This window comes from Myxine glutinosa, chromosome 4 (assembly GCF_964187855.1).
Source record: "Myxine glutinosa chromosome 4, kmMyxGlut1.1, whole genome shotgun sequence".
NCBI classification, from domain to species: Eukaryota; Metazoa; Chordata; class Myxini; order Myxiniformes; family Myxinidae; genus Myxine; species Myxine glutinosa.
In genome coordinates this window covers 73,316,576-73,343,278 of record NC_136264.1, presented here as the reverse complement: position 1 = coordinate 73,343,278, position 26,703 = coordinate 73,316,576, and the positions used below count along the sequence as shown (strand labels likewise).

Below are 26,703 nucleotides of genomic sequence, written 5' to 3'. Positions count from 1 at the left end.
GACAGATGTTAGGATATGACAGATGTTAGGATATTACAGATGTTAGGATATCACATATGTTGGGACATCACACGTTAGGATATGACAGATGTTAGGTTCAAGAAGGTAATTCCAAAGGGTAATTCTAATGGGTTTTGTTCCTTTCTCGGCTTTGCCTATTTCATATTAAAAACGCCAAACTGAGCCACTTCCTTCGGACACAGGTGCGATTTTTCTTTTTCTTTTTTGCTGTTTTTGTCATGTTTAGCACACGGAAGAGGAAGAAGACGTCTGAATACAAAGTGGATGCGGACAGGCTTTGCATTTTCAGATGCTTTTTAGTATGCATTTGGTATAACAAACAGTACTTTGAATCCGATCTATCAAACGTACATCAGCATGATGAAAAGCCAAAATAAAATGAGATTCTTCAGGCCAATGTGAATAATTAAATTATTCCTCACCAACAGGTCACCAAATAATCATATTATTTCCCCATTACACAAGTTCAAAGCCATCCTTCCCGTTACAAAAATCTTCTATTATTTCTCATGAGATCTGATAGAATTATGATAATCTTTGGTGTGAAGGCAATTCTCATGATGTTTGTTTGTCTTTTGCAGCGTGTGACTTTTCATGGGTCACACTTAGGTGGCTCTGCTACCCAGGGTGGTAAAGAAGTGAGCATTGAAGGAGCAACACAGCCGGGTCTAATTTGCCAGGATGGCCTGCTAGTATATGGAAACGATGGAAATGCGGTGAGGCACACAACTTATCATAAAAGCTCTTTCTAACCACTGACTCACTGATATCAATGTTCGGTAGCTTCTGGGTGATGTATACAGCTGAAATTTGGTGTGCCAATGGACATCGAAGCCAGTAAACCGGGAAAAATCCCAGAACCGTCGGAGAGCATCCGTAAATGAAAATTTACATAGAAAACCATAAACGTATACATGCCAAAAAAAACAAAAAAACCTCAAACAATATTTAACATTTGAAAATTGTAATTTCTATAGCTGTAAACAGTGAAATAGAAATCTGAGTGAAAATGTACACAAAAACAGTAAACACGTCCGTAAAATAAAAAATAAAAAACCTAAATTAATATCTATCAGCAGGTCCGTGATGCTTGCCTTTAATCATAAAGCTTCTATTTATTATACGTATGAAACAGGGTTTTTGTTATTGCTTACACAATTTGTAAGCATAACCCTCTAGTATATATATATATATATATATATATATATATATATATATATATATATATATATATATATATATATATATATATATATATATATCAGGACCCAACATCTCTCCCAAAAATTGGAGGGAACAACCAATCAGCACTCATGTAATTAATTTTCCCCAGGTGGGCGGGTTCTTTCCATAATTAATCCCCCTCTCTTCGAGCCAAAGAAAGCTGCATAAAGCAACCAAGAAAAGCTACAGAAGGTAAGCCCTTTGCTGTTTTAAACTCCTCTACAACTGCAGACATTCACAAGTAGTACATACATGATAATGCCAATGCTACACAACCCCTCAGTTGCTGGGCCGGTTTTATCACTTGTTGGCGAACCATCAGGGACAACATAGACAGAAACGCGCAACACCGAGGCTTCCGAAGTATGTTATCACATACAATGCCATTAGTGACCAACACATACATATCAAGACCCAATCAGGTCTCTCACCACAGCACACACTGGCCAGCACTCAAATGCATTACAGTGGCGAGTCCCTTGTGGAACACGTGGATTATTCTCTTGCATCTTTGTATTCTCTGTAATCCAGCATTTCATGCCCTGAGTGACCCGACTCTCTCATGCTCTGTGCTTATATGGCCACTGCCTTTCTCATCTGATGCCAAAAACCCTTGTTTTTAGCTTTCACCATTGGATTCTCATTTTTAGCTCACCTGGAATGAAGTTCAGGGGAGCTTATGCGATGGCGCGTCGTCCGTCAGTCCGTCAGTCCGTCAGTCCGTCCATAAACACTTGAAACCTCTTCTCCGAAACCGCTGATGGGATTGCGACCAAATTTGGCACAAATTATATTTGTTATGTTGTGACTAAAGTTTGTTTACGGGTTTAAAAAAATCTGGGTCTATGGGGGTCTACCGGGGGTCAAAGTGCATCCAGGTTTGACCCACAAAATAGGATTTTTGCTTTTTTCTCTGAAACTACACACACTTATGATGAAACCTGGCCACAACACCCGTGATGTACCAAAGTTTGTTCACAGCACAAATAAAATCGAAGTTTAAGGGGGTCTATGGGGGGGGGGGGGGGGTCAAAGTGGGTCCAGGTTTGACCCCCCCCCCCACCCCACCAAAAAAAATAGATATTTGTTTTCTTCTCTGAAACTACACACACGATTTCAATGAAACTTGACCACTTTATCACCTGTAATGTACCAAAGTTTGTTCATAGCATTAAAAAAAAAATTGGCCCCTGAAGGGCTGTATGGGGGTGAGGGGGTTGTCCCCAAAAATAGGTATTTGCTTTTTTTCCTCAGACTATACACACGCAATTCTGATGAAACGTGACCACAACCATAATCACCCGTGTTGTACCAAAGTTTGTTCACAGCATAAAAAAAAAAATCGGGCCGTGAGGGGTCTACTGGGGTGTTGCCCCCCAAAATAGGTATATATATTTTTGTTTGTTTAAAGTTTTATGATTATGTTAGTATGATTCTACATGCTGCCCTGTCTTCTAGAAACCATTGAAATTGGTTTAAAATACCCTTAGTCAGTGTAGTATACTGTTTATTCTACCAGGTGAGCGCCAGGGGTATTGTCCCTATGTTTACCTTTCCGCCTGGGATCTCAACACATGAGACTGTGCCCAAGATGGTGGGTGGTGCATCTGTCACCTTTGCCCACACTCTTGATAGTCGTTGCACCATCCCCTGTGCATGTATTACATAATCACAATAATAAGTAATGTGTGAATCTACAGTATGTCACAATATCTCAAACCTTTATAGAGATTTACTAGTTATAGAGTTATAGAGTTAGTTAAAGTTAGTGAAAGTTATAGAGACCTCATCAAATTGTCATGCCTCCATTGTGCAGTTCAATCACCCCATTGAAAAAGCCTTGCCTTTCAATAAAACTTATATGTCCAAGAATAATATGAGGCAACTAGAAAAAATAATTAGGGAGAGGCATCATTGTGAAGAATAAGAATTGATAAGCTCTGCAGATGGATGTAAACAGCAGAAGCAATCCACGTTCATGTCCACCCTTTTGTTTTGATTTTGCCTTCAGTGTATGTTTGTTTTGACTTTGCGTACAGTGTGTTAGTTTTGATTTTTTGTGTACAGTGTAAGTTAGTTTTCATTTTGTGTACAGTGTACACTTGTTTTGATTTTTGCATCCAGTGTAAGTTAGTTTTGATTTTTGCATCCAGTGTAAGTTAGTTTTGATTTTTGCATCCAGTGTAAGTTAGTTTTGATTTTTGCATCCAGTGTAAGTTAGTTTTGATTTTTGCATCCAGTGTAAGTTAGTTTTGATTTTTGCATCAGGTGCAAGTTAGTTTTGATTTTTGCATCCAGTGTAAGTTAGTTTTGATTTTTGCATCCAGTGTAAGTTAGTTTTGATTTTTGCATCCAGCGTAAGTTAGTTTTGATTTTTGCATCCAGTGTAAGTTAGTTTTGATTTTTGCATTCAGTGTAAGTTAGTTTTGATTTTTGTGTACAGTGTAAGTTAGTTTTGATTTTTTATGTACAGTGTAAGTTAGTTTTCATTTTGTGTACAGTGTACACTTGTTTTGATTTTTGCATCCAGTGCAAGTTAGTTTTGATTTTTGCATCCAGTGTAAGTTAGTTTTGATTTTTGCATCCAGTGTAAGTTAGTTTTGATTTTTGCATCCAGTGTAAGTTAGTTTTGATTTTTGCATCCAGTGTAAGTTAGTTTTGATTTTTGCATCCAGTGTAAGTTAGTTTTGATTTTTGCATCCAGTGTAAGTTAGTTTTGATTTTTGCATCCAGTGTAAGTTAGTTTTGATTTTTGCATCCAGTGTAAGTTAGTTTTGATTTTTGCATCCAGTGTAAGTTAGTTTTGATTTTTGCATCCAGTGTAAGTTAGTTTTGATTTTTGCATTCAGTGTAAGTTAGTTTTCATTTTGTTTACAGTGTAAGTTAGTTTTCATGTTGTTTACAGTGTAAGTTAGTTTTTTGTTTTTTTGTGTACAGTGTAAATTTGCTTTGGTTTTTTGCATACAGTGCGAGTTTGTTTTGATTTTGCTATGTGTACAGTGTACAAGGTGGTCTTAGTGCACGTCACTCACCATGGAAGTCGGCACGTTTTCTCTTCATTTGCTTGTTTCTCTATTATATTCTTATTCATGTTTATATGAACTTCAACTGAAAAAAATAGAGGCATAGCGTGACGAAATAGGTGGTGATGACACAGATAAAATCTAAATACCCAGCATGATTGGCCATAATAGTAAGAAAAGGTTGTTTTGCCGCACGAGCTGCTCATATAACAACCAGAGAAAAATTCCACCGATAACTCATCTACTGATGATATTTTGCAAATGTACTCAACTAATTGTTTTCCTGACTTTTTGTTGCTTCTCTCCAATACTGCCTAATTGAGGATTTCTCCATTCCTGTGCTTGTCTCTTCCTCATTTCCCAATTGTATTGCAATTGCTTCTCTTACAGGCATAAACAGGACAATTTGCAGAATCTCGCCAGTGTATATTGAGTAATTCATAATATAACACCAGTTCCACTTTTCCATAGACCATAAATTGCTTCACACAAGTTAAAAATGGCATTAGGCACCAATATAATGTAATGTGGAAGAGCACACTGTTGCACAGGTGACGATCAAGAATCTGAGGTTTGACAACGGACGAATGCTCCCAGCTTCAGCCTATTTCTGCCAAGATAAGACTACCACAATGGAGTTGTCATCTGATGAGCAAGCCATGGCTGAGGAAATGAAGGTAAGATGGGTGTCAGCTGAACACGTAGTATGCTAGCGAATACAGCTCAAGATATATATATACATAAAATAGCGTGTATTCGAGGTTGAAGGTGTCGAGGTTGAAAGAGGGAACGGTGAGGGAGGCATTAAAAGAGAGGCTCAGTATGGTAGAGGATGATGTGGTTGAGCTTGAAAGTGGTTGGATGTCAATGGAAGGTAGTCTGTTTGGAGCCCTTTGGTAAGGTATGTGGATGGATAAAAGGACCACCGAGGCACTCGGAAACATGGTGGTGGGATGATGAAGTTGGAAAGAGGATTGACGAGAAGAGGAAGAAGTTCAAGGAGTGGCAGAAAAGGCAGAACATGAAAGTTATAAGGCAGCCAAGAAGGCTGCAAAGAAAGAGGCAGCAAAGGCACAGGAGGCATATTGGAAAATGTTCAGAGAACGCTTGGATGTGGAAGAGGGTCAGAGAGCGGTATTCAAGATTGCAAAGCAGATAGCGAAAGAGAGGTGTGATGTGATGGGGGTGAGTTGCTTGAAGGATGAAGTGGGACAAATCGTTGTGGACCCAGATGGAATTAAAGGAAGATGGAAAAGATATATGGAAATGCTGTTGAATGCAGAGAATGAATGGGACGGCAACATCGAGAGTAACCCAGTTTTAGGACCGGCAGCGAAGATAACTGAGAAGGAAGTTGAAGAAGCGATAAGAGCAATGAAGAGTAGAAAGGCGGTAGGGCCGACAGGAGTTGTGGGAGATATGTTGAAGGCAGCAGGAAGTTGGGGTGTGAAGAGAATGACAGAGATCTGTAATCTGGTGGTGAAAGAAGGCCGCATTCCAGTGGATTGGGAACTGAGTACCATCGTCCCTCTATACAAGGGGAAAGATGACCCTCTGAACTGTGGCTCGTACAGAGCGATAACATTATTAGAGCATGGAATGAAGGTATTGGAAAGGGTGTTGGAGAAGAGGATAAGAAGGAAAGTGAAGATCAACAAAATGCAGTTTGGATTTATGCCAGGAAGAGGAACAACAGACGTGCTTTTTATTGTAAGGCAGTTGCAGGAGAAGTACACGGAGAAGAGGGAGAAGTTGTTTCTTGGGTTTGTTGATCTGGAGAAAGCATTCCATAGGATTCCATGCGAAGTAGTAACATGGGCATTGAGGAAGTTAGGAGTGGAGGAATGGTTGATCAGAGTAGTGATGGCAATGTATGACAGCGAGCGTGCACAGCTGTAAGGACGAAGGACGGGAACAGTGGTGAGTTTGAGGTGAAGGTGGGAGTGCATCAGTGGTCGGTACTAAGTCGACCACTATTTGTAGCTGTGATGGAGGTGCTGGCTCGAAAAGTAAAGGAGGGTTTACTGTGGGAGTTGTGGTGTGCAGATGATCTGGTGTTGATTGGGGAGAGTATGGATGGACTGAAGAAGAAGATGAACAAGTGGAAGGAATGTATGGAGGCAAAAGGTCTGAAGATGAATATCAGAAAGACGAAGGTGATGGCAAGTGGTAAAGCATGTGGTGAGGTGGAAAGAACTGGGAAGTGGCCATGTGCTGTGTGCAGGAAGGGTGTCTGAGTGAACTCCATTCAATGTACAATGTGCGCTGAGTGGGTTCATCAAAAATGTAGTGGTCTGAGAGGGTCATTAACCAGTGTGGCAGCTACATTCAAGTGTAAGGTGTGCACAGAGGGAGCTGCAGATGGAGGAAATGTTGAGTTGGATCTTGGAGACGGCGTGAAGCTGGAAGGTGTGAAAACATTTTGCTACCTCGGAGACATGCTGAATGGAGAAGGTGGATCAGACTCGGCAACGGTTGCTCGAGTGAGATGTGCATGCAAGAAGTTTCGGGAACTGAGTGGCGTGCTGATGAGGAGGGGAGTGTCGTTGAAGCTGAAGGGAAAGGTGTATGCTGCATGTGTGAGAAGTTTTATGATTTATGGGAGCGAGACATGGGTAATGAACGCAGAGCAGCAATGAAGGCTGGAAAGAGTTAAAATGCGAATGGTTCAGTGGATGTGTGGAGTATCGTTGAGAGAGGGGAAGACAAATGATGAATTGCGAAAGATGATGGAAATAGAGCCTGTGATGGATGCTGTGAAGAGAAACAGGTTGAGCTGGTTTGGTCATGTGTTGAGGAAGGATGAAAGTGACTGGTTGAGAAGAGTGATGGAAATGAATGTAGAAGGAAGTAGAGGACGGGGAAGACCGAGACAGACTTGGCTGAAGGTAGTGGAAGAAGAAATGTGGGCAAGGGGGCGAACAAGGGGAGATGTAGAAAATAGGGCAAAATGGAGAAGATTGTCATGGGGCCCGCAACGCTAACCCCTGCTCTGGCAGGGAGAATGGCCTTCAAATGCCTTTTGGTGTGTGTGTGTGTGTGTGTGTGTGTGTGTGTGTGTGTGTGTGTGTGTGTGTGTGTGTGTGTGTGTGTGTGTGTGTGTGTGTGTGTGTGTGTGTGTGTGTGTCTGTCTGTGTGTGTGTGTGTGAGAGCGCCGACCCCCGAATCCGTAACTATATATTATATATTATATATACTAGGGCATGCCCGTACTATATATATATCTAAAATTATATCCCCCCCCTCTATTTACATGAAATGGTTTGGTCCATTCGCAAAGCCAAAGCGAACGGCTTGCGAGTACGGTGACAATCCCCCCCCCCCCTCTATTTACATGAAATGGTTTGGTCCAAAGCGAACGGCTTGCGAGTACGGTGACAATCCCCCCCCTCTATTTACATGAAATGGTTTGGTCCAAAGCGAACGGCTTGCGAGTACGGTGACAATCCCCCCCCCCCCTCTATTTACATGAAATGGTTTGGTCCAAAGCGAACGGCTTGCGGAGTTTGTAAAAGAAATCGCCATAGCGTGCACAAACGCGCAGGAAAGCGAAAGAATCGCAAATTAGTTTTAATTAGTTTTAAAACATAGTTTAACGCCAACATAGCGCCAACATAGTTTGACAACGGGAAATAAATGAATACGCTCTCAAATGTGCCGTCCGAGGCAGAGTCTGTTCGCCACGTTCGGCACACGTGATAGCTCGCTGCTCTCTGATTGGTTGAATCGTTTTTTGGACATAGCTCGGTAACTACTTCTCCGATTAATATGAAACCTTGAAAAGGCACATCCTCAGGTCCCCAGCAATATACCTGGCAAGTTTCAAGTATATCGGACCCGTGGTTGTCGAGAAACAGCGGTCACAGACACACAGAGATTACTGGAATTATAGATAGATATATATATATATATTATACATATATTTTATATATATATATATATATATATATATATTTTATATATATATATATATATATATAATATACATATATTATATATATATTGTTACGGATTCGGGGGTCGGCGCTCCCCTTATCAAGGGGTTGGTTAATCCCCTTGTCCTTTTAAGCTGGCCGTCCCGAGTCCTGGAAGCTATAACGCTCCTCCCGGTCGGTCTTAGATCGGGTGATTGGTCAATTTGGGTCCCAAATACCTAATTACTAACACCGACCGTGAGCAGGGAAATAACTCCCACTCGAACCACGGATATGATGGTAAAGTGCCGAGTGGTTAGCAATCCGCGGTCCGAGCCGTTAGCAATAAAACTAAACCCGATCCTGAGAGGTTCCGAAATCGTGCCACAGGTACTCAATTGAAAGAAAGGACGGATGCGTTCGGATTAGGAAAACCAAGAAAGAACAAGGTGAATTTATTTACAAACCCAAAAAGAAGGCGAAAGGGAAATAATGTACAAGAAGAAGAAGAAGAAGCAAAAGGACACAGGCCAGGCTTATCTATACAGTCGTAACTTAACGACCCCAGGACAAACAGACACACTCACACGCGATTGAAGCGGGTAGGGGGGAAGGTCCAGGTAGATGTCCAGGCTCCTCTTCCGGTCCCGACTAGTGCCGTGGTGGTGATGGAAAAGGCAGCAGGCCGGCAGCGCGCCGCGTGTCATGGACCGTGAGCGGACCTTACATATATCGGGGGGACTGGGAGGCTGCGTACGTCGTGATAAACGTATAGCGTGCCAAACGCTCTCTCTCCCTCTCTCTCTCGCGCGATCAATGTTCGTATGCCCAAGGCAGTTCGTGGCGCAGTCCGTATCAAAAGGCTTTTCCACGAACAGACGTTTCCGCGCAGCCCGTTCAAAAAGGAGTCCCCGAGCGCAGTCCGTATCAATCGGCGCCGCTCAATAATTCCTCGCGCAGTCCGTATCAATCAGCGCCGCTCAATAATTCCTCGTGCACTAGACTTTTCTCACTTGAATGTTGAGGATGGTTTGTCTTGTTGCATGACAGTAAAAACTTTATGTCCTGTTGAAAATACTGCCATAGTGTGGCAATAGGTAGAAAAAGGAATGTGATTAATCTGTTGTACATCAATTGTGTTTTACATTTTGCTGCTTAAGTTTCATGTTCAAGTGTGCATTGTTCCAAAATGTTCCAGACAACTTTGGTTGTTAATATATTTGGTACCACAAATGATGCAATGATACCGTTTGTTTTTTATGATACGGAAACTCGTAAAGCGTTTTCTTTATTTTCAGGTCTGGAGGTTTAATGTTAAAGAAAATGGCGACTACACAGGAGAAAGCTCAGTGTGTCGAATGGTTAATCGAGACGAGATCTGTCATGCAAGTTCAGCGTAATTTCTGTACAAGGTATAGAAGGAATCTGCCATCGTGGATCAGTATCAGAGACTGGTACAAGATATTTAACGAGACTGGAAGTTGTCAGAAACAGAAAAGTACCGGTCGACCAAGCACAAGTGCAGCAGACATTGAACGAGTGTGTGAATCATTTCAACAAAGTCCCAGAAAATCAATCCGTCATGCATCCAGAGAACTGGGACTATTAGCCACCACTGTACACAGGATTTTGTATGAAGGACTGAAGCTTTATGCTTATACGGTGCAGATTCTGCAGGAACTCAAACCGAATGACGGACCCAAACACAAGGCGTTTGCCTTGGAAATGCTCAGTCGCATAGAGGATGACGAAGATTAGGCAGAGAAAAATATATTTCCGGTCTCTGGTCAGCGCGCGCATCGGTTTTGCCCCTGCGCGTCAACAATTTTTTTTTTTCAACAGTACCTACAACAGCGCGCGCCTGTTGTTGCCGGGCCGGCGCGCTATCTCGGGAAATACAGGTCTGTGAGGGTCGCCACTTGTATCAACGTTCGCGCACGGTTCTCCCTTACAAAACTACATTTAGTTTGTCCAAATCCAACCATCCGTTCCAAAGATATGAGTAGTTTTGTGTGCCGTGACCTCACGAATCCAATTGGCTGGATATTGTCATTTATTGAAACGAAGACGTTCTTTGTCGGGTTCGTGTGAAGCAACCAGAAGGCCTAGAGAGCTGCGGATGGTCTCGTTAGTTAGGCCTGGATCCTATCTCGTTTGTTATGAAGTTGTAAGTGTCTGATAATCTGGTGGACTGGGAGAAGAGATCGTGGGAGACCATCGGCCTGTTAGACCACTTGCGCATGCGCAGTGTTGACGCAATCGACGCATTGGAATGTTTGACGGTACGGCGAGGCGATCTCGAGAACGAAATGGCAGTCTACAATATGCTTGAAGAACCTAATGATTTTCAGAATAAATACATTTTAAAATAACTTAAGCTTGTGTTCACTATTTACAAAAAAGGCCTACAAGTCCCATTAGCTGTCTTTAATTTCCCTCTGGACGGCGCCACGGTAGATGAGGAGGACCGCAAGGCATGAGGACACAAAAAACACCTCCATATGTGCAATCCATGCTTTTCAAAAAAGGAAAAAAGAAAAAAAAAACCGCATCGCCGCATCAATTCTGGAACTTTGGTCTGACCAGAGACCAGCAATATATTTTTTTCGGCCTTACCTGAAAACGGTCATGTTCACACAGAAAGCTTGCTTTCACGTATTGGGGAAGGTCAACCAGTGCAATGTGAGGATCTGGGGCTCTGAAAACCCCCACGTGGTCATTGAACACATACATGACGGTCCAACGGTCAATGTGTGGTGTGGCCTTCTCCATAATCGCTTTGTGGGTCCGTTTTTCTTTGCGGACAATACAGTGACCTCACCAATTTACATGAACATGTTGGAAGGATTCACCTCCCCACAGATTGAAGACCTGTAACCCAATATCATTTTTCAACATTTGGCCTTAGTCGTTCGAGCTGTCCTGAATGAAAATTGTCCAGGTCGCTGGATTGGGCAAGATGGACCAACCCCCAGCCCCGCACAATCACCAGACATCACCCCCTTGATTTTTTCCTGTGGGGGTTTGTCAAAGATGTCTACAACACCAAGGTGGCAAACCTGCAGATTCTTCGTTCTCGGATCACATCTGCATGCTGGACGCAAACATGCTGAGCCAAACATGGCAAAAACTCATGACAAGAACTCTTACTGCACGTGACAAACAGAGCTCATGTTGAAGTGTATTTATGGTGTTCACAATACTTTATTAGTTTTTGTATCATATAAACCAAAGGGAATTGTTGTATCATTTGTGGTTCTAAATATATTAACAACCGAATATGTCCGTGTCTTTTTGGAACATCCTGTATTTCAGGATTTGTTTTAATCCCAATTAGTATTTGGGTTTTTTGGAATTTCCTTCCATTATGACACGTGTCTACAACTTAAAACCTAAAAATAGGGAGGTTGCATCGGGCGATATATATATATTTATGACTCCGCCGACAAAGTCGCCGGAGGCATTATGTTTTCGGGTTGTCCGTCCGTCCGGGCTAAACCTCGTTTTTCTCAGCAACCATGTGGCCGATTGAGACGAAACTTTCAGGGTAGGAGTGACACCCATGCAGAATGTGTTTATGATAATTGTGACGTCATCGGTCATGTGGTATGGCAGCCATCTTGGATTAAAAGCAAATAATTAAAACATTACTTCTCGGAAGCCGCTGAATGGAAAAATTTGAAACTTGGCACAGTGTCAAGTACTCCCAATGGGAAACAAAAGCATTATAATGATAACATCATAGGTGAAGTGGTATACCAGCCAAAAACGTTTTAATCGAATTCCTTATCCTAAAAATCTGAAATTGCATGCACATGATCTATGACCCATTTGTATTGAAATATTAAATTTATGACATCATAGCTCACATGGTTTGGCAGCCATATTGGATTGAAGAAAAATATTAAGTAATTATATCTCTGACACCGCTCACCCTATCAATGCAAAATTTTACAAATATCATCTTACAGCACTGTTGCATATAGTTTGAAAATGATGTCCTAGGTCAGGTGGTTTGGCAGCCATCTTGGATAGAAAAAGAACCTTATCCAATCAACACAAAACTTCACAAACGTGATCGCATCTACCCGTTGTGGAACTATGTGGAGGCATATTGCGACACAGTCGCATTGTTCTAGTTTTTTCATGTCCTTTGACTTAAAGTGGAAAATTGATGTGTAAATGTGATAATTTATTGTGCAGGAGGTTTGGACCAGCATCCTCAGTTCCCTCTCATCGGTAGAGGAGTCCACAGACTTTTTCAAGAATGGAGCAGGTTCAATGGATGTAATCAGGTGAGAAACAAGTGAGGTTAAAAGATTGATCAACTTTATGATTTCTTTGTAGATCAGTGAAAAAGGGATTCCTTCTATCTGTAGGCTGTAGTATATGAGTCTTCACATTTAGGGGTCTTGGGTAGATAGTGCTTGGTAGTGAGAACAGTTTTGCTATGTGGTAACTGCATGATGTTTGGGTGTAGGTTGGTGGAAGAAGTGCGAGCAAGGTGCAGAGGAGTGCAGCTGGAGCCTGATGATGTGTACATGGCTCCACAATTTGGGGCCTTTGTACAAGCTGTAGCACGAAGAATGCGTGGAGAAGGACAGCGAGAGCTTGTCGTAAGCTATGTAAGTATCAGCTTATTAAAGTAATTTCCATTTTTGTCCACCACCGCTCCGACAAGGTCGGAGACGGGGAACATTAGGATGAGCTCCTGACCGACAGACCAACCAATCACCCGTCTATGTACTTTTGTGTATGCGATATTTCAAAAAACGTTGATGAATTATCTTCCTATAACAATGATTGAGAAGTCCTTGGTGTTGGGCTAGCTAGCGGCTAGGGTGCCAGCTTAGGATAACCAAGGATCCTGGGTTTGAATCTCGGTCGATCGCTGAATTAACGCCAGGGGGGTTGACTCAGCCTGTCATCCTTCCGAGGTCGGCTAATTGAGTACCAGTTCACTAGTAATTCCCTGTTTGTCGCAAAAAGGCGACAAAAAAAGGGTTGGCGTCAGGAAGCGCATCCGGCCGTAAAACATTGCTTCAAAAAGGGGACCAAAAAACAACAACAACCACGGTCCCCGAAAAGGCCAACCCCCGCTTTGTGGGGGAAAATGGCCTCTAAACGGTGGTATGGTATAACAATGATTGAGAACATGCTTTTACTTTTATTATCAACAATGGCATTGCCCGGGGAAATTCGATGACATATGTACAGTGTTTAAATATTTCCTGCATGACAATTGCCTCACAGAACGTGACTATACTTTTCTCTGCAACCGTTGGTCCAATTGACATGAACCATAGGAGCACCTCCTCCTGTACATTTTTGCAATGATACTTACAACGTCATAGGTCATGTGGTACGGGCGCCATCTTGTTAAAAACTGAAAAAATTTCTACATCTATAATCTCTGAAACTGCTCCATGAGGAAAAAAATTGAAACATTTGTACATTGTCAAGTACTACCCAAGGGGAACAACGTATATTCAGGATGATGTCATCGTTGCCTTCATGATGACGTCATGATTAGACAAGTAGAATGCTTGATCCGATCAGTTTGACATTTCTTGTGCATGATCTACACAAACATTGTATGGGAGAATTAAATTGATGACCTCATCAGTCACGTGGTTCGGCAGCCGTGTTGGATTGAACATAAATCTACGTCATCAAAAAACCACACAACACAGCAGCTAATAAACACCACACAAAATACACCACACAAACGATCTCTGATTGCTCTTTCTTGTTCTTCATTGTGATAGTAATTTTTCTGCTTTGTTTTCTGAAAATCAGAGGAAACCCTACATGCATTTATCTGATATCAGAAGAATTAGGCATAAATCCTTTATGATCAAAATGTTTTTTTGGTTTACACGTTGCGATAAGGGCTATCGTGTCGGCCAGTAGTGAATGGATATGTCTTTTGCAATTGCAAAATGAACCCCTGATATTGTTGAATTTGTTCCATTTTGTTCTTGTAGGTAACAAAAGAAGTGAATGGAATGATCATCAATATCCCTCACCAGTGTTTCATCAATGGTGAATTTGTTGATGCTGCTGATGGCAAGACATATGATTCAATCAATCCCTCAGATGAAACAGTATGTGGTTTTTCTAAATCGTATTGATAATATGACTTGGTGTGGTGCGGTGTATCATCAAAGGTGGCATATAATGGTACTGTATATGAGGTACTGCGTAGTGAGGTTAAATGGTGGTTTTTGACCATTTTTGCCACATTGCAGTGCAGTAAAATTGCATTTCAGGTGATAAACGTGGCCTGGTTTATAGCTCGACATTAGATAGTGCATTTGATGTGATTGGTAATCTCGAGTGGTGTGTTACAGGTGATCTGTTCTGTGGCATGTGCATCAGCGCGGGACGTGGACCTTGCGGTTGCAGCAGCAAAGACGGCGTTTGAGGATGGAGAGTGGGGAAAGATGAATGCCCGAGACAAGGGGAACCTTATGTACAGGTATTGCAGACGAAATATACCGGTAAATAATCAGGCACCAACACGTTAACATGCCCCAATGGGCACGTGCCACATCAGCACACAAAGGCAGAGATTTGTTTGCACAAAGTGCATATGTGCGCATTCCATGTGATCAAGAGTGAATGATGAGTTAATTGAGTCAATAGCTGGGGGGAAAACCCCATTTTTTTGTAAAAAAAAAAAAAAAAAAATTGTGTACAAGATCGAGGCTCGTGTAAGAGCTAACATTAATCACATAAAGACAAACGGACATATAAAACATAAGATAAAGGGAGCGGCAGACAAGATGGGGAGAGAGGGAAGCACACAAGTACAACAGCAGAGAACAGGAACATCAGGAGATCTGTGGGAGGGAGATGGCTTGGGGGGGGGGGGGGGGGGGGGGGGGAAACACGTAGACACTGCTAGCACTTTCAGGAAAGAGGTCGGTGTTTCGAAAAAGCGGATCTGGGGTGAATTAACAGGGGTAGAAAAGATCAAGGTTTTGGATGGGGGAAGATAAGAGATGGTGGTGAACAGCTTTTTTAAAGACCCGGAGGGAGGAGTGGGATTGAAGAGAGTGAGGGAGTTTGTTCCAGAGGTGGGAGAAAAGAGGAATGAAAGAGTGAAGGTGAGCAGAGAGTCTTGATTTTGGCAATTTCACCCTAAGAGGGTTGCAGGCAGATCTTGTGCGACCTGAAGGAATATTTGGGGGACAGAGCACAGACAGAGCTGGGGAAGCAAGGCCGGAGAGGAGTCGGTAGAAGACAGAAAGACCACCAACCTGCCTGCGGTGAGTGAGTGAGAGGCCCTTGGAGTTAGCTTCATCGCGGGAGATTCTAATGATTCTGAATGCTTTGATTTCAACAGCGTGAAGCCGAGCTAGGTGTGAGGCAGGAGCACCAGCCCAGGGTTGAGAATAGTATTCCATTGAGCTGTGGATGAAAGCCTTGTATGTGGTGAGGAGCTCAGGTGTGCCAAGGAAGGACTTCATACGACAGAGGATGCCCTGTCGGCGACTGGCTTTGGAGGCCAGCTTGGAAATGTAGATTTCCCAGGAAAGATCATGGCAGATAGTGAGACCCAAAAGCTTGAGTGACAGAACTTCTTGGAGAGGATTGTTCAGAAAGTAGATGGGAGGGTTGTCCAGACAGTCTTTTCGGAGAGACAGAGTGAGCGTGTGAGATTTGTCAGCATTGAAAGACATGTTCCACTTGTTTGACCAGTTTGTGACTTTGTCCAGGTCTGCAGAGAGTGACGTTTGAACATTTGTGGCATTTACCTTGTTGGTGAAACTCCTCTGCTTGTCATCGGTTACATCTATCAAACAGCCAGGGCCGCAGGCCTCTCTGGATTCTACCATAGTATATTATGAGGCTGTTCATTGAGCTTGCAATTCCCATAAGCTGTTTGACTGTAACTATATTCACATTCCAGACTTAATGTGGAAGAACAACATTTTCTTCTGATCTGTTGGGGAAGTGATGGTCTAGATTGGTTGATGGCGTCCTGTTTTTGATATGCTTTTTTTGATGGGTTGGTCCTTCATTCTCTAGATATACCCGGTACTGCTCCTGGCATGCTTCCTGTACTCTGCTTTAATAGCCCAGGAGCATTAGCCAAAAATGAAGGGGAAATCTAGAAGAAATTAGTAGAAAGCTGATTTTTTGCACAGAGCTCCAGAATGTCATGTGGATACCCACAGTACAAAGTCCCACGAGTCCCACCTTGTGGCATTTTCAAAATTCAAGATGGCCGCCGGTTAGACGGAAAATGCATAAATTGCGATAACTTCAGCCTAGAGCCTCATAAAAGTATACTTTTTATGTCTAAATATATTTTTTAGCACACTAGGATTTTAATAGAATATATTTCAGTGACCTCAGATAATGATATGTAGATATAATCCAAGATGGCTGACAAAATGGTATTGCATGTGTTACTCCTACAGGTGAGGAACCGGCCACTACCAGTAGAGAGGGAGTTGACAAAAATGTTGCCCAAACTGGTCAATTTGGACAAGTGCCAATCAAAGTGTACAAAAAGAAAACTGCATCAGGGTTCAAGTCCATCAAAATAGGGCCCAATGACCCTCCCAAACCCAAACCACCCCTCCTCAAATTATCTGAATGCTTGGATAATATCTGGTTAGTAAGCTTCTCTCTGGGTATCCCTGTGTCACAATGTCCGTCATGGAGTGGCTTTATGGAATGTGCTGTGAAGGGAGAAAATCACGAAATGAGTAAGATTCATATTCTGCCATTCATTAACCAGGATCCATCTCAACCTGACACCATCTATTCTGCTTTGTGTTTCGCCCAGAAGCTGTCTGAAAAGTATGGACTAGGTCTTTGTCCTGTCACATTTGACCAACCCCTCTATATCAAGGCAGCTGAAATTGTGAAATCCTCTCACCCAGGTCTGAAGAATATTGTTGTAAGACTTGGGGGTTTTCATCTACTCATGTCATATATGGGAGCAATTGGATATGTAATGGGTGGTAGTGGTTTAGAGGATCTGTGGGAGACAGTGTATGCTCCAAACACTGTGATTCATATGATGACAGGTCATGCATATGCTCGTGCACTCCGCGCTCATCTTTTGTCTTCAGTTGCCATAATGTCAAAATTACTTGACCAACCTGAATGTCTCAGTGGTGTGGATCTGCCCCATCTTAAGGCTATTCACAAAGCCCTGCTGAATGGGGAATGCCCCACGTCAAGTGTGGAAGATGAGGAATGTGTCAACCAGTTCAGTGATATCATGGATGCTCTCATGGTAAAGGCAGAAAAGCAAGGTAGAACCGGTAAACTATGGATTGAATATTTGAAGCAAGTGTCCATGATCAGGCGTTTCATCCGAGCAGAGCGCACTGGGGATTGGGACTTGCATCTGCAGGCAGTCAGTGAAATGATCCCCCTTTTCCATGCTGCTGGTCACCTTGCGTATGCTAAGTCTGCCCGCCTCTACCTTGACCAGATGAAAGACCTTGAAAGTACCATGTCTTCAGTGCAGTTCTATAACTACACAGAAAGAGGGTTCTTCACCATGCGACGGACAGAAAAGTTCTGGAGTGGCAATTTCAGCGACCAGACAATCGAACAAAATGTGATGCGATTGCTGAAAACATCTGGAGGTCTGGCTCATGGTCGTGGAATCACAGACAGCACAATAGCCAAATGGGTTCATGCCATGCCCCCGATGTATCCCAATTTGTGATGCGTTGGAAGATTTCACTGGGGTTCATAGTCACACGTCTGACCAGCAATGTGGACCTGCGTGCCAGCAGCACAGCTCGTGACAGGAAAGACTACGAGACTTTCTTGCAGTGGCTGGAAGTGCACTCTCCGTTCTCATATGGAGAACATGACTCCCTAGTCAACATAGCAAGTGGGGTGGTTGCCGGAAAAAATGTAAATGCGGATCAAGCGGTTACGGTTGGCACCAAGGCAGCTTCTGAAATATATTCTGAAACTGAAATATATTCTATTAAAATCCTAGTGTGCTAAAACATATATTTAGCCACGAAAAGTACACTTTTATGAGGTTCTAGGCTGAAGTTATCCATATTTATGTATTTTCCATCCAACCGGCGGCCATCTTGAATTTTGAAAATGCCACAAGGTGGGACTCGTGGGACTTTATATTGTGGGCATTCACATGGTATTCTGAAGCTCCGTGCAAAAAAAATCAGCTTTCTACTAATTTCTTCTAGGTCCTAACCTAATGCTCCTGGGCTATAAACCAAGGTTGGTATCATAGTCTGCTGATGATAGAGAAGAGAGGTGTGTGTCTGGTCATGAGGTTACAGAAACATTTTTGTTCCTGATAATCCAAAACACCTCATGGATGCTCCCTTTTTGAGCTGTCACATTTGCTCGTTGTCCGTCCCACTTAACATAATAGTCATGCCGGACCACTGATGGAGAATGAATTTTTCTTCACAAGGACTGTCCAGTGATCACTATGTCTGATGCTATCTTAGACACCTTTATTTGGCAAGAAGATTATGATGTGTCCATGGGGTAAAGCAAGTTGCGTGATCTTGTTGGTTATTTTACTAGCTGATGCAGGTACAACCTGACAGCTGCAGATGGTGGACAAAAAATGGAAACTCGATACATTGGCCATACAACATGTTTGCAGAGTATGGGATCGCCACACGTACGTGACCGGTGCATGAAATATGCAAGTGAAGGAGTCCGGGCTCCAGCATGATACGGATAAAAGGATGGCAAGGCACAAACTCGTCCGAGAAGATATTTATTCGTAAAACCAACTCGGGAACACTGAAAAGCCCGTTTATCGGGCTGCCTTATAAAGCACAACCAGAAACCGAAACCGAAAGCCACGCCTCTCAGGCGAGGCGTGCTTCGGTGGTCACGTGATCAACAGGTGTAGCTGATTATACCCGCACGCGCGGCACGCTTTGGTGGTCACGTGACCAGCCACTCTGGCGCCGTGGTTCCCCGCCGGTGACGTCACCGGCTGGAGCAAGGAGATTCTGATGCTGGTCTTGCTTGGGGGACCCATGGGTCGCTACACACGCCCCCCCAGAATGGACTTGGTCCAGGGAGGTCAACCTGAAGGGGGTCCGGATGACCCGACCGAAACGACCCCGGGCCAGTCGCGGGGGGGGGGGGGGGGGGGTCCGGTGTGGTGGTGGGGGGTGTAGTGGACGGGGGGCGGCCGCGCCGCGGTGGTAGAGCCAGCCGTGGCGGCTGGCCGAAGTCCATGTGGGCCGGTTTGAGGCGGTCCAGCGAGATCCGGTCCGCCCGGTCGCCGATGCTGACGATGAAGGACTTGTTGTCCCGGCGTAGGACCCGGAAGGGTCCGTCGTATGGTGGCCGGAGCGGCCCCCGGTGTGCGTCGTGGCGCACAAAGATGTACTCCACCGTGCGGAGTGCTGGGGGGACGTAGGAGTGGGGGTCACCGTGGCGGGACGTTGGCACCGGGGCGAAACGTTGGGCGGCCCCCTGGAAGTCCGTGCGTTGGCGCGCGGCGGACCAGGGGCTGGTGGCGTCGGGCACGAACTTGCCCGGGACGCGGAGAGTCTGGCCGTACACCAGCTCGGCGGTGGACGCCTGGAGGTCCTCCTTGGGGGGCCGTGCGGAGGCCCAAAAGGACCCACGGGAGCCGGTCGGCCCACCCGTCCTGGAGGCCGGCCATGAGTGCGGCCTTCATGGAGCGGTGAAACCGCTCGCACAACCCGTTGGCTTGGGGGTGGTAGGCCGTGGTGCGGTGCAGAGTGACTCCAAACGAGCAGGCGACCGTGCCCCAAAGTTCGGACGTGAACTGTGGGCCGCGGTCGGACGAGATGTCCGCCGAAGCGCGCGACCCAGGTGGCGATGAATGCCTGCGCCACGTCGGCGGTGGTGGTGGAGTTGAGGGGCACGGCCTCCGGCCACCTGGTGGTCCTGTCCACCATGGTGAGCAGGTGGGTGAACCCCCGCGATGGGGGCAGGGGACCCACCAGGTCCACGTGGACGTGGTCGAAACGCCGCTCGGGCACGGTGAAAGGAGCCAACGGAGCCAGGGTGTGACGGTGGACCTTGGCCCGCTGGCAGGCTGTGCAGGCGTTGGCCCAGTCGCGGACGTCCCGTCGCAACCCGTGCCAGACGAAGCGTGCCGACACCAGCTTCTGGGACGCCTTCCGGCCTGGGTGCGAGAGGTCGTGGAGGGAAGCGAAAATGCGACGCCGCCAGGAGACCGGCACGACGGGGCGCGGTCGGCCTTGGGAGACGTCGCAGAGCAGGACCGTGCCCGCGAAGGGGATGTCAGCCAAGCGGAGGCCCGTGTCTGCCACCCTGAGCGCCTGCACCGTACCGTCGGTGGCCTGGTCCGTCGCCATCAGGGCGAAATCCACGCCGAGGTGGACGGCGTTGGCGCCGGCCCGAGAAAGGCAGTCGGCCACGGTGTTGTCTTTCCCGGCGACGTGCCGGATGTCCGTGGTGTATTCCGACACGGCGGAGAGGTGGCGCTGCTGGCGGGCCGACCACGGCTCCGTGACCTTGGCCATTGCGAAAATCAATGGCTTGTGGTCGACAAAGGCCGTGAATGGGCGGCCCTCCAGGAGGTGGCGAAAATGGCGGACGGCCAGGTACAGCCCGAGGAGCTCGCGGTCGAACGTGCTGTACTTAAGCTCGTTGGGCAGGAGTTGCCGGCTGAAGAACGCGAGCGGCTGCCAGGCCCCGTTCACCCATTGCTCATGGACCGCGCCCACGGCGTAGTCGGAGGCGTCCGTGGTGAGGGCGATGGGGGCATGGGGTACCGGGTGGGCCAGCAGCGTGGCGTTGGCGAGGGCCCGTTTCGCGCCGGCAAAAGCCGCGTCCATGTCCGTGGACCAGACGACGTCATGCTTCGCCGGCTGGCCGCGGAGGGTGGCGTACAAGGGCCGCATGAGTTGCGCCGCTCGGGGCACGAAGCAGTGATAGAAGTTCACCATCCCGAGGAACTCCTGCAGCGCCTTGACGGAGTGGGGGCGCGGGAAAGCGGCGATGGCCTCGACTTTGGCCGGCAGCGGCACAGTGCCGTTCCGGGTGATGCGGTGGCCCAAAATGTCGATCGTCGCCGCACCAAAGTGACATTTGGCCGGGTTGACAATCAAGCCGTGCTCGCTGAGGCGGTCGAACAGCGTCCGGAGGTGGAGGAGGTGCTCGGCTCTGGACGTGCTGGCGACGAGGATGTCGTCCAGGTAGGTGAAGAGGAACGGCAGGTCACGCAGCACGCCGTCCATCAGGCGCTGGAACGCCTGCGCCGCGTTTTTGAGGCCGAAGGGCATCCGGAGGAACTCGAAGAGGCCGAAAGGTGTGATCACGGCCGTCTTCAGGATGTCGGCCGGGCGGACGGGCACCTGGTGGTACCCCCGAATCGGGTCCACTTTAGAAAAAATGGTCCACCACGCCAACCGGGCGGAAAAATCCTGGATGTGAGGGATGGGGTACCTGTCGGGGGTAGTGGCGTCATTGAGGCGGCGGTAGTCGCCGCATGGCCGCCATCCGCCCCCCGGCTTCGGGACGATGTGCAACGGCGAGGCCCAGGCGCTGCCAGAGCGCCGCACGATGCCGAGGCGCTCCAGCGCCATGAACTCAGCCTTGGCGACGGCGAGTTTGGCGGGGTCGAGACGGCGAGCCCGGGCGTACACCGGCGGGCCCGTAATGGGGATGTGATGCTCGATGCCGTGCCGCACCGCGATGGCCGAAAACGTCGGCCGCGTGAGGGCCGGGAACTCCGCGAGGAGACGTGCGAAGTCGTCCGCCAATGGGAGGGCACAGGAAAACTCGGTGGGTGCGGCCCGGCTCAAGGCGCACGCCAGGGAGCTGAAAGTCTCGGCGTTGACGAGACGCCGGCGTTTCACGTCTACCAGCAGCCCGTGGGCGCACAAGAAATCGGCCCCGAGCAAAGCCATGGGGACGTCCGCCGTCACGAACTCCCAGTGAAAGAGCTGGCTGCCGAAGCGGAGGGCGACGGTGCGTGGGCCGAAAGTGCGGATGGAGGAGCCATTGGCCGCGACCAATGGGGTGCCGCAGACGGCGGCCCGCCTGTCCTCCGCTGAAGTGGGAATGACGCTCAGCTGGGCGCCGGTGTCGCAGAGGAAGCGCCGCCCCGACGCTTGGTCCGTGATGAACAGCAGGTTTCCGGAACGGCCGGCGTTCATTGCTGGGAGGGAACGCCGGCTCGCCCGTTTCCCGACTTGCGGAACGTGCACGGGGGTCGGCATGATCGGGCCTGCCGCCCGAACCTGGCGTGGAAATAGCACCAGGCCGGGTCCGGCGGGGGCTCCGGTCGACGCGTCGGGACCGGGCGACGCGGCGTCGCCGCTGCCAGTCGTGCCGGCCCGGCGGTCTCCGGGAAGGAGACTGCGTCGCGGGCGTCGGGCGGGTGGGCGGGAAGGCTCCCGGCCGCCACCCCGACGAGCTGGCTCGCCGCTCTGGCGAGCTGGCTTGCCGAAGCGATCTTGTCGGCCTCCTTGGCGAGGTCGCTGGGGTTTACGATGGTCGTACCTGCCAGGGCGACCCGTACCGGGGCCGGGAGCTGGCGAAGAAAGAGCTCCTGAAACAGGAAATCCGAGGGGTGCTCGCCGAGCAACGCGAGCATGTAGTCCATGCGCTCGGACGGGCGCGTATCGCCGAGCTCAGGTAGGTCGAGCAGGCGTCGTGCGCGCTCAGCCGGGGAAAGGGCGAACGCGCCCAGCAGAAGTGCCTTGATGGCGTCGTACTTGCCATCAGCGGGCGGGTTCTGGAGGAAGCTCAGGCAGCGGGCGGCGGACGCGGAGCTGAGCGCGGCGACCACGTAATGGTAGCGGGTGGCGTCCTCCGTGATGCCACGCAGGGCGAACTGGGAGTCCGCCTGCGCGAACCAGACGGCGGCATGTGCTTCCCAGAAGGTGGGCAGCTTGAGGGACACTGCGGTGTCCATCGCGTGTTGCAAATTCGGGGTCACCAGTGAAGGAGTCCGGGCTCCAGCATGATACGGACAAAAGGATGGCAAGGCACAAACTCATCCGAGAAGATATTTATTCGTTAAACCAACTCGGGAACACTGAAAAGCCCGTTTATCGGGCTGCCTTATAAAGCACAACCAGAAACCGAAACCGAAAGCCACGCCTCTCAGGCGAGGCGTGCTTTGGTGGTCATGTGATCAACAGGTGTAGCTGATTATACCCGCACGCGCGGCACGCTTTGGTGGTCACGTGACCAGCCACTCTGGCGCCGTGGTTCCCTGCCGGTGACGTCACCGGCTGGAGCAAGGAGATTCTGATGCTGGTCTTGCTTGGGGGACCCATGGGTCGCTACACAAGTCTCTTTCTGGCAGTCCTCTCATCATGTTAAGGCTGCAGCTTCAGAGCCAGCATGGCCGCAAGTGGAAAACCTCAGTGACTTTTAATGGGGTGTAATTGGTGGTGCACGTTTGGCAGGCGCTTCAGCGACAAAGGCTGCGGAAATTACTAACGTGTCACGAGGACCTGTCTCGAAGGTGATGTCAGCTTGGGAAAAAGAGGGAAATATGTCTTCATTGAAGGGCAACAGTTGTCAGAAGCGCATATGAGACAAGCGTGATGCATGGGCATTCTTTGGGACTACGAGGCGAAACAGGAGAGCAATGGTGGACAAACTGTGTGGAGAAACAAACTTTCCATTTTGTTTGTCCACTATCTGTATATCCTTCAGGACTTTTTCAACTCAGTTGGTGGTCGAACTTCTGTACCATTCTTGGTTGTGGCCATTTAATTCAACCACTCAAACATTTTATGTCTTGCTTTCTTCCACATGTAGGAATACAGGTTCCTCTGCCAAAAGAGAATATTGTACAGTTTTAGTGTTTGTTTATTATCTGAAGATTCCAATTTGGGAATCATCCATAAAGTGTGGAGTGGCACCACCTGTAGGTCTGTCCTAACAATAGAGACTTGAAAGCTAATAGTGAGTCAGCTGTGTTTTTATAAGCAATACAAAACTTCTAGCATTCTGTCATCTGGCGTACAACGGAATACCAGTCAATGTGAAAGCCATCAGTTTCTTTTTTTTTCTTTTTTTAAAAATACTGAATCGAGGCTCGTGAAAGAGCTGACAACCGCGAGGGAAAGACAGCACAGGGGGACCACGAGGGAAAGACAGTACAGGGGGACCGTGAGGGAAAGACAGCACAGGGGGACCACGAGGGAAAGACGGCACAGGGGGACCACGAGGGAAAGACGGCACAGAGGGACCACGAGGGAAAGGCAGCACAGAGGGACCGCGAGGGCAAGACAGCACAGAGGGACCACGAGGGAAAGACAGTACAGGGGGACCACGAGGGAAAGACAGCACAGGGGGACCACGAGGGAAAGACGGCACAGAGGGACCGCGAGGGAAAGACAGCACAGAGGGACCGCGAGGGAAAGACAGCACAGAGGGACCGCGAGGGAAAGACAGTACAGTGGGACCACGAGGGAAAGACAGCACACGGGGATCGCGAGGGAAAGACAGCACAGAGGGACCGCGAGGGAAAGACAGCACATGGGGACCACGAGGGAAAGACAGCACAGAGGGACCGCGAGGGACAGACAGCACAGAGGGACCGTGAGGGAATGACAGCACAGGGGGACCACGAGGGAAAGACAGCACCGACAGACAGCACAGAGGTGGACAAGATAAGCTTCAAAGTTGATGAGTATATTTACTACTGTGGGAAACAAGGTCGACTAACCTTTGAAGTGTTAATCCTTCATCAGAGCAAAATATAAAGTCTTAAATCTTCATCCGATAAAGTCTTTTTCTTTAAAGACCACCGTTATCCCACCTTTCTAGTGGGGTTGACGAGGGGAAGCTTGACCTGAGTCTTCACGAATCTGCTGGCCAGGCCTGACTAGTTAGGGCAGGAATTTGGAATATGGCCATGGTCCTAGCGATAGCAGTTTATAGCTGGTTCTGGAATCAAACCCAGCCTAGACAGCTTAGAGGGGTGAGTGTGCATACCTCCAGGGTCTAGGGCTCTAGGCCATCCTGCCAGCTCCATAATAAAGTCATCATATGATGAAAATATTGTTACAATATTTATGGCACAGAGGGACCGCGAGGGAAAGACAGCACAGAGGGGGACCGCGAGGCTTTTGAAATATTGAAATATTTTGAAATATTGAAATATTTTTGAGCATGTTAATTGTGACAACCTGTTCATTAGGCTGGCTGATCTCATGGACAAACATCAAGAGGAGTTGGCCACCATCGAGGCTTTGGACTCTGGTGCTGTGTACACCCTGGCTCTGAAGACCCATGTTGGCATGGCAGTGCAGACCTTCCGGTACTTTGCTGGTTGGTGTGACAAAATACAGGTTTGATTCATTACATGTTTCCTTTTTGCTTCTGGTGATGTCACTACAAGGTCGAGAATAATTTATCTACTCTGTTGATCGGTTAGGATCATTATAACTCTTGGAAAAATTGTCCAAATTGAGGTTGGATGGAATATGGTTGAGGTAGTGGGATTGAATGCAAGGGTGTTTAAAATATTTTGACAACAACCTCCTCCAATAGCAGAAGCTACAATGACATAAAAATCTCAGGTTCGACCATCTTACTATAATTCACCAAATGTCCGTCCGTCTGTCCGTGCGAAGGTACCGCAAAAACGGCTAAACCGATCGCAACGATATTTTGGGTGGGTAATCCTAGGACTCCCTGGAGTAAAATAGGCTATATTGTTTTTCCAAGTTTTCCAATTTTCCAGTTTTTCCAAACACGATGGAATAATATTTACCGATATGAACAGTGATGTGCTTTTGTTGAAATTCTACATACCATGAGAGAGTAGATCGACTCCTGACGAACTATTCCTATATAAATGTGCGGCTCCGAAGTAACACAGCAGCGTGTGCAAAGCGACTGAGAAACAGGTGTAGTGGCCACTTCCGTGTTTCAGATTCGGCGCACACTCTTCACACATAAACGTGCGACTGAGAAAGACGTGTAGCAGCCACTTCCGTTTTGCAGAATTAAATCTTTTTTCAAAATTGGCGCCATGTACTGTTTAGATTTTGATGATTTGTGTGTGATATGATTCAATGGATGTTTATATGAATCGTTTAATATAAAAAAGCCTTCAATTTCTGATATTTTGCCTTTTCATTTGGCCTTCCCAATTGAAGCCCCGCCCTTAGGGCGGGTACCGTTGCTAGTGTTTTTAAATCCGCCACTGAAGTTGAATGGACGTCTTGTTTTCACCCGTCTGTTTGTCTGTTTGTGAACAGGATATCTCAAAAGGTTGTGGATGGAGTCAGATGAAATTTGGTGGACAGGTTTGGTGTGTGACATGGAAGGAATGATTAGATTTTGATGAAGATCTGCATCCAGATACAATAAATTTTAAATTGATTCTTCACCATTGAGAGATGGGGCCAGAAACGATAGATAGCACAATATCGCAAGAGGTTGTAGACAGATTCAGAGAAGAGAAGCTGATACTTTGCATGTTAACCCTTCATCAGAGCAGAATATATACAGTACTTTATGATATTTCAAAATATTATCGCCTGACAATGATCTCCTCGAGCAATGACCAA

General features: G+C 47.1%; 2 protein-coding genes across 7 annotated transcripts in view; both read left to right on the top strand.

The window, feature by feature from the left end:
- LOC137424777 (uncharacterized) overlaps window positions 1–26,703 on the top strand; it is a 675,237-nt gene that overhangs the window by 604,371 nt on the left and 44,163 nt on the right. The gene's annotated exons all lie outside the window — the stretch shown is intronic.
- Window positions 1–26,703, top strand: part of LOC137424780 (mitochondrial 10-formyltetrahydrofolate dehydrogenase) — a 95,472-nt gene that overhangs the window by 32,308 nt on the left and 36,461 nt on the right. For all 6 annotated transcript variants that reach the window (XM_078775908.1, XM_078775907.1, XM_078775910.1 and 3 more), the window contains 7 exons: window positions 603–737; window positions 4,820–4,945; window positions 12,386–12,477; window positions 12,663–12,807; window positions 14,170–14,289; window positions 14,536–14,663; window positions 25,326–25,476. In XM_078775908.1, coding sequence (XP_078632034.1) covers window positions 603–737; window positions 4,820–4,945; window positions 12,386–12,477; window positions 12,663–12,807; window positions 14,170–14,289; window positions 14,536–14,663; window positions 25,326–25,476 — 897 coding nt within the window. The remainder of the gene's footprint in view (window positions 1–602; window positions 738–4,819; window positions 4,946–12,385; window positions 12,478–12,662; window positions 12,808–14,169; window positions 14,290–14,535; window positions 14,664–25,325; window positions 25,477–26,703) is intronic.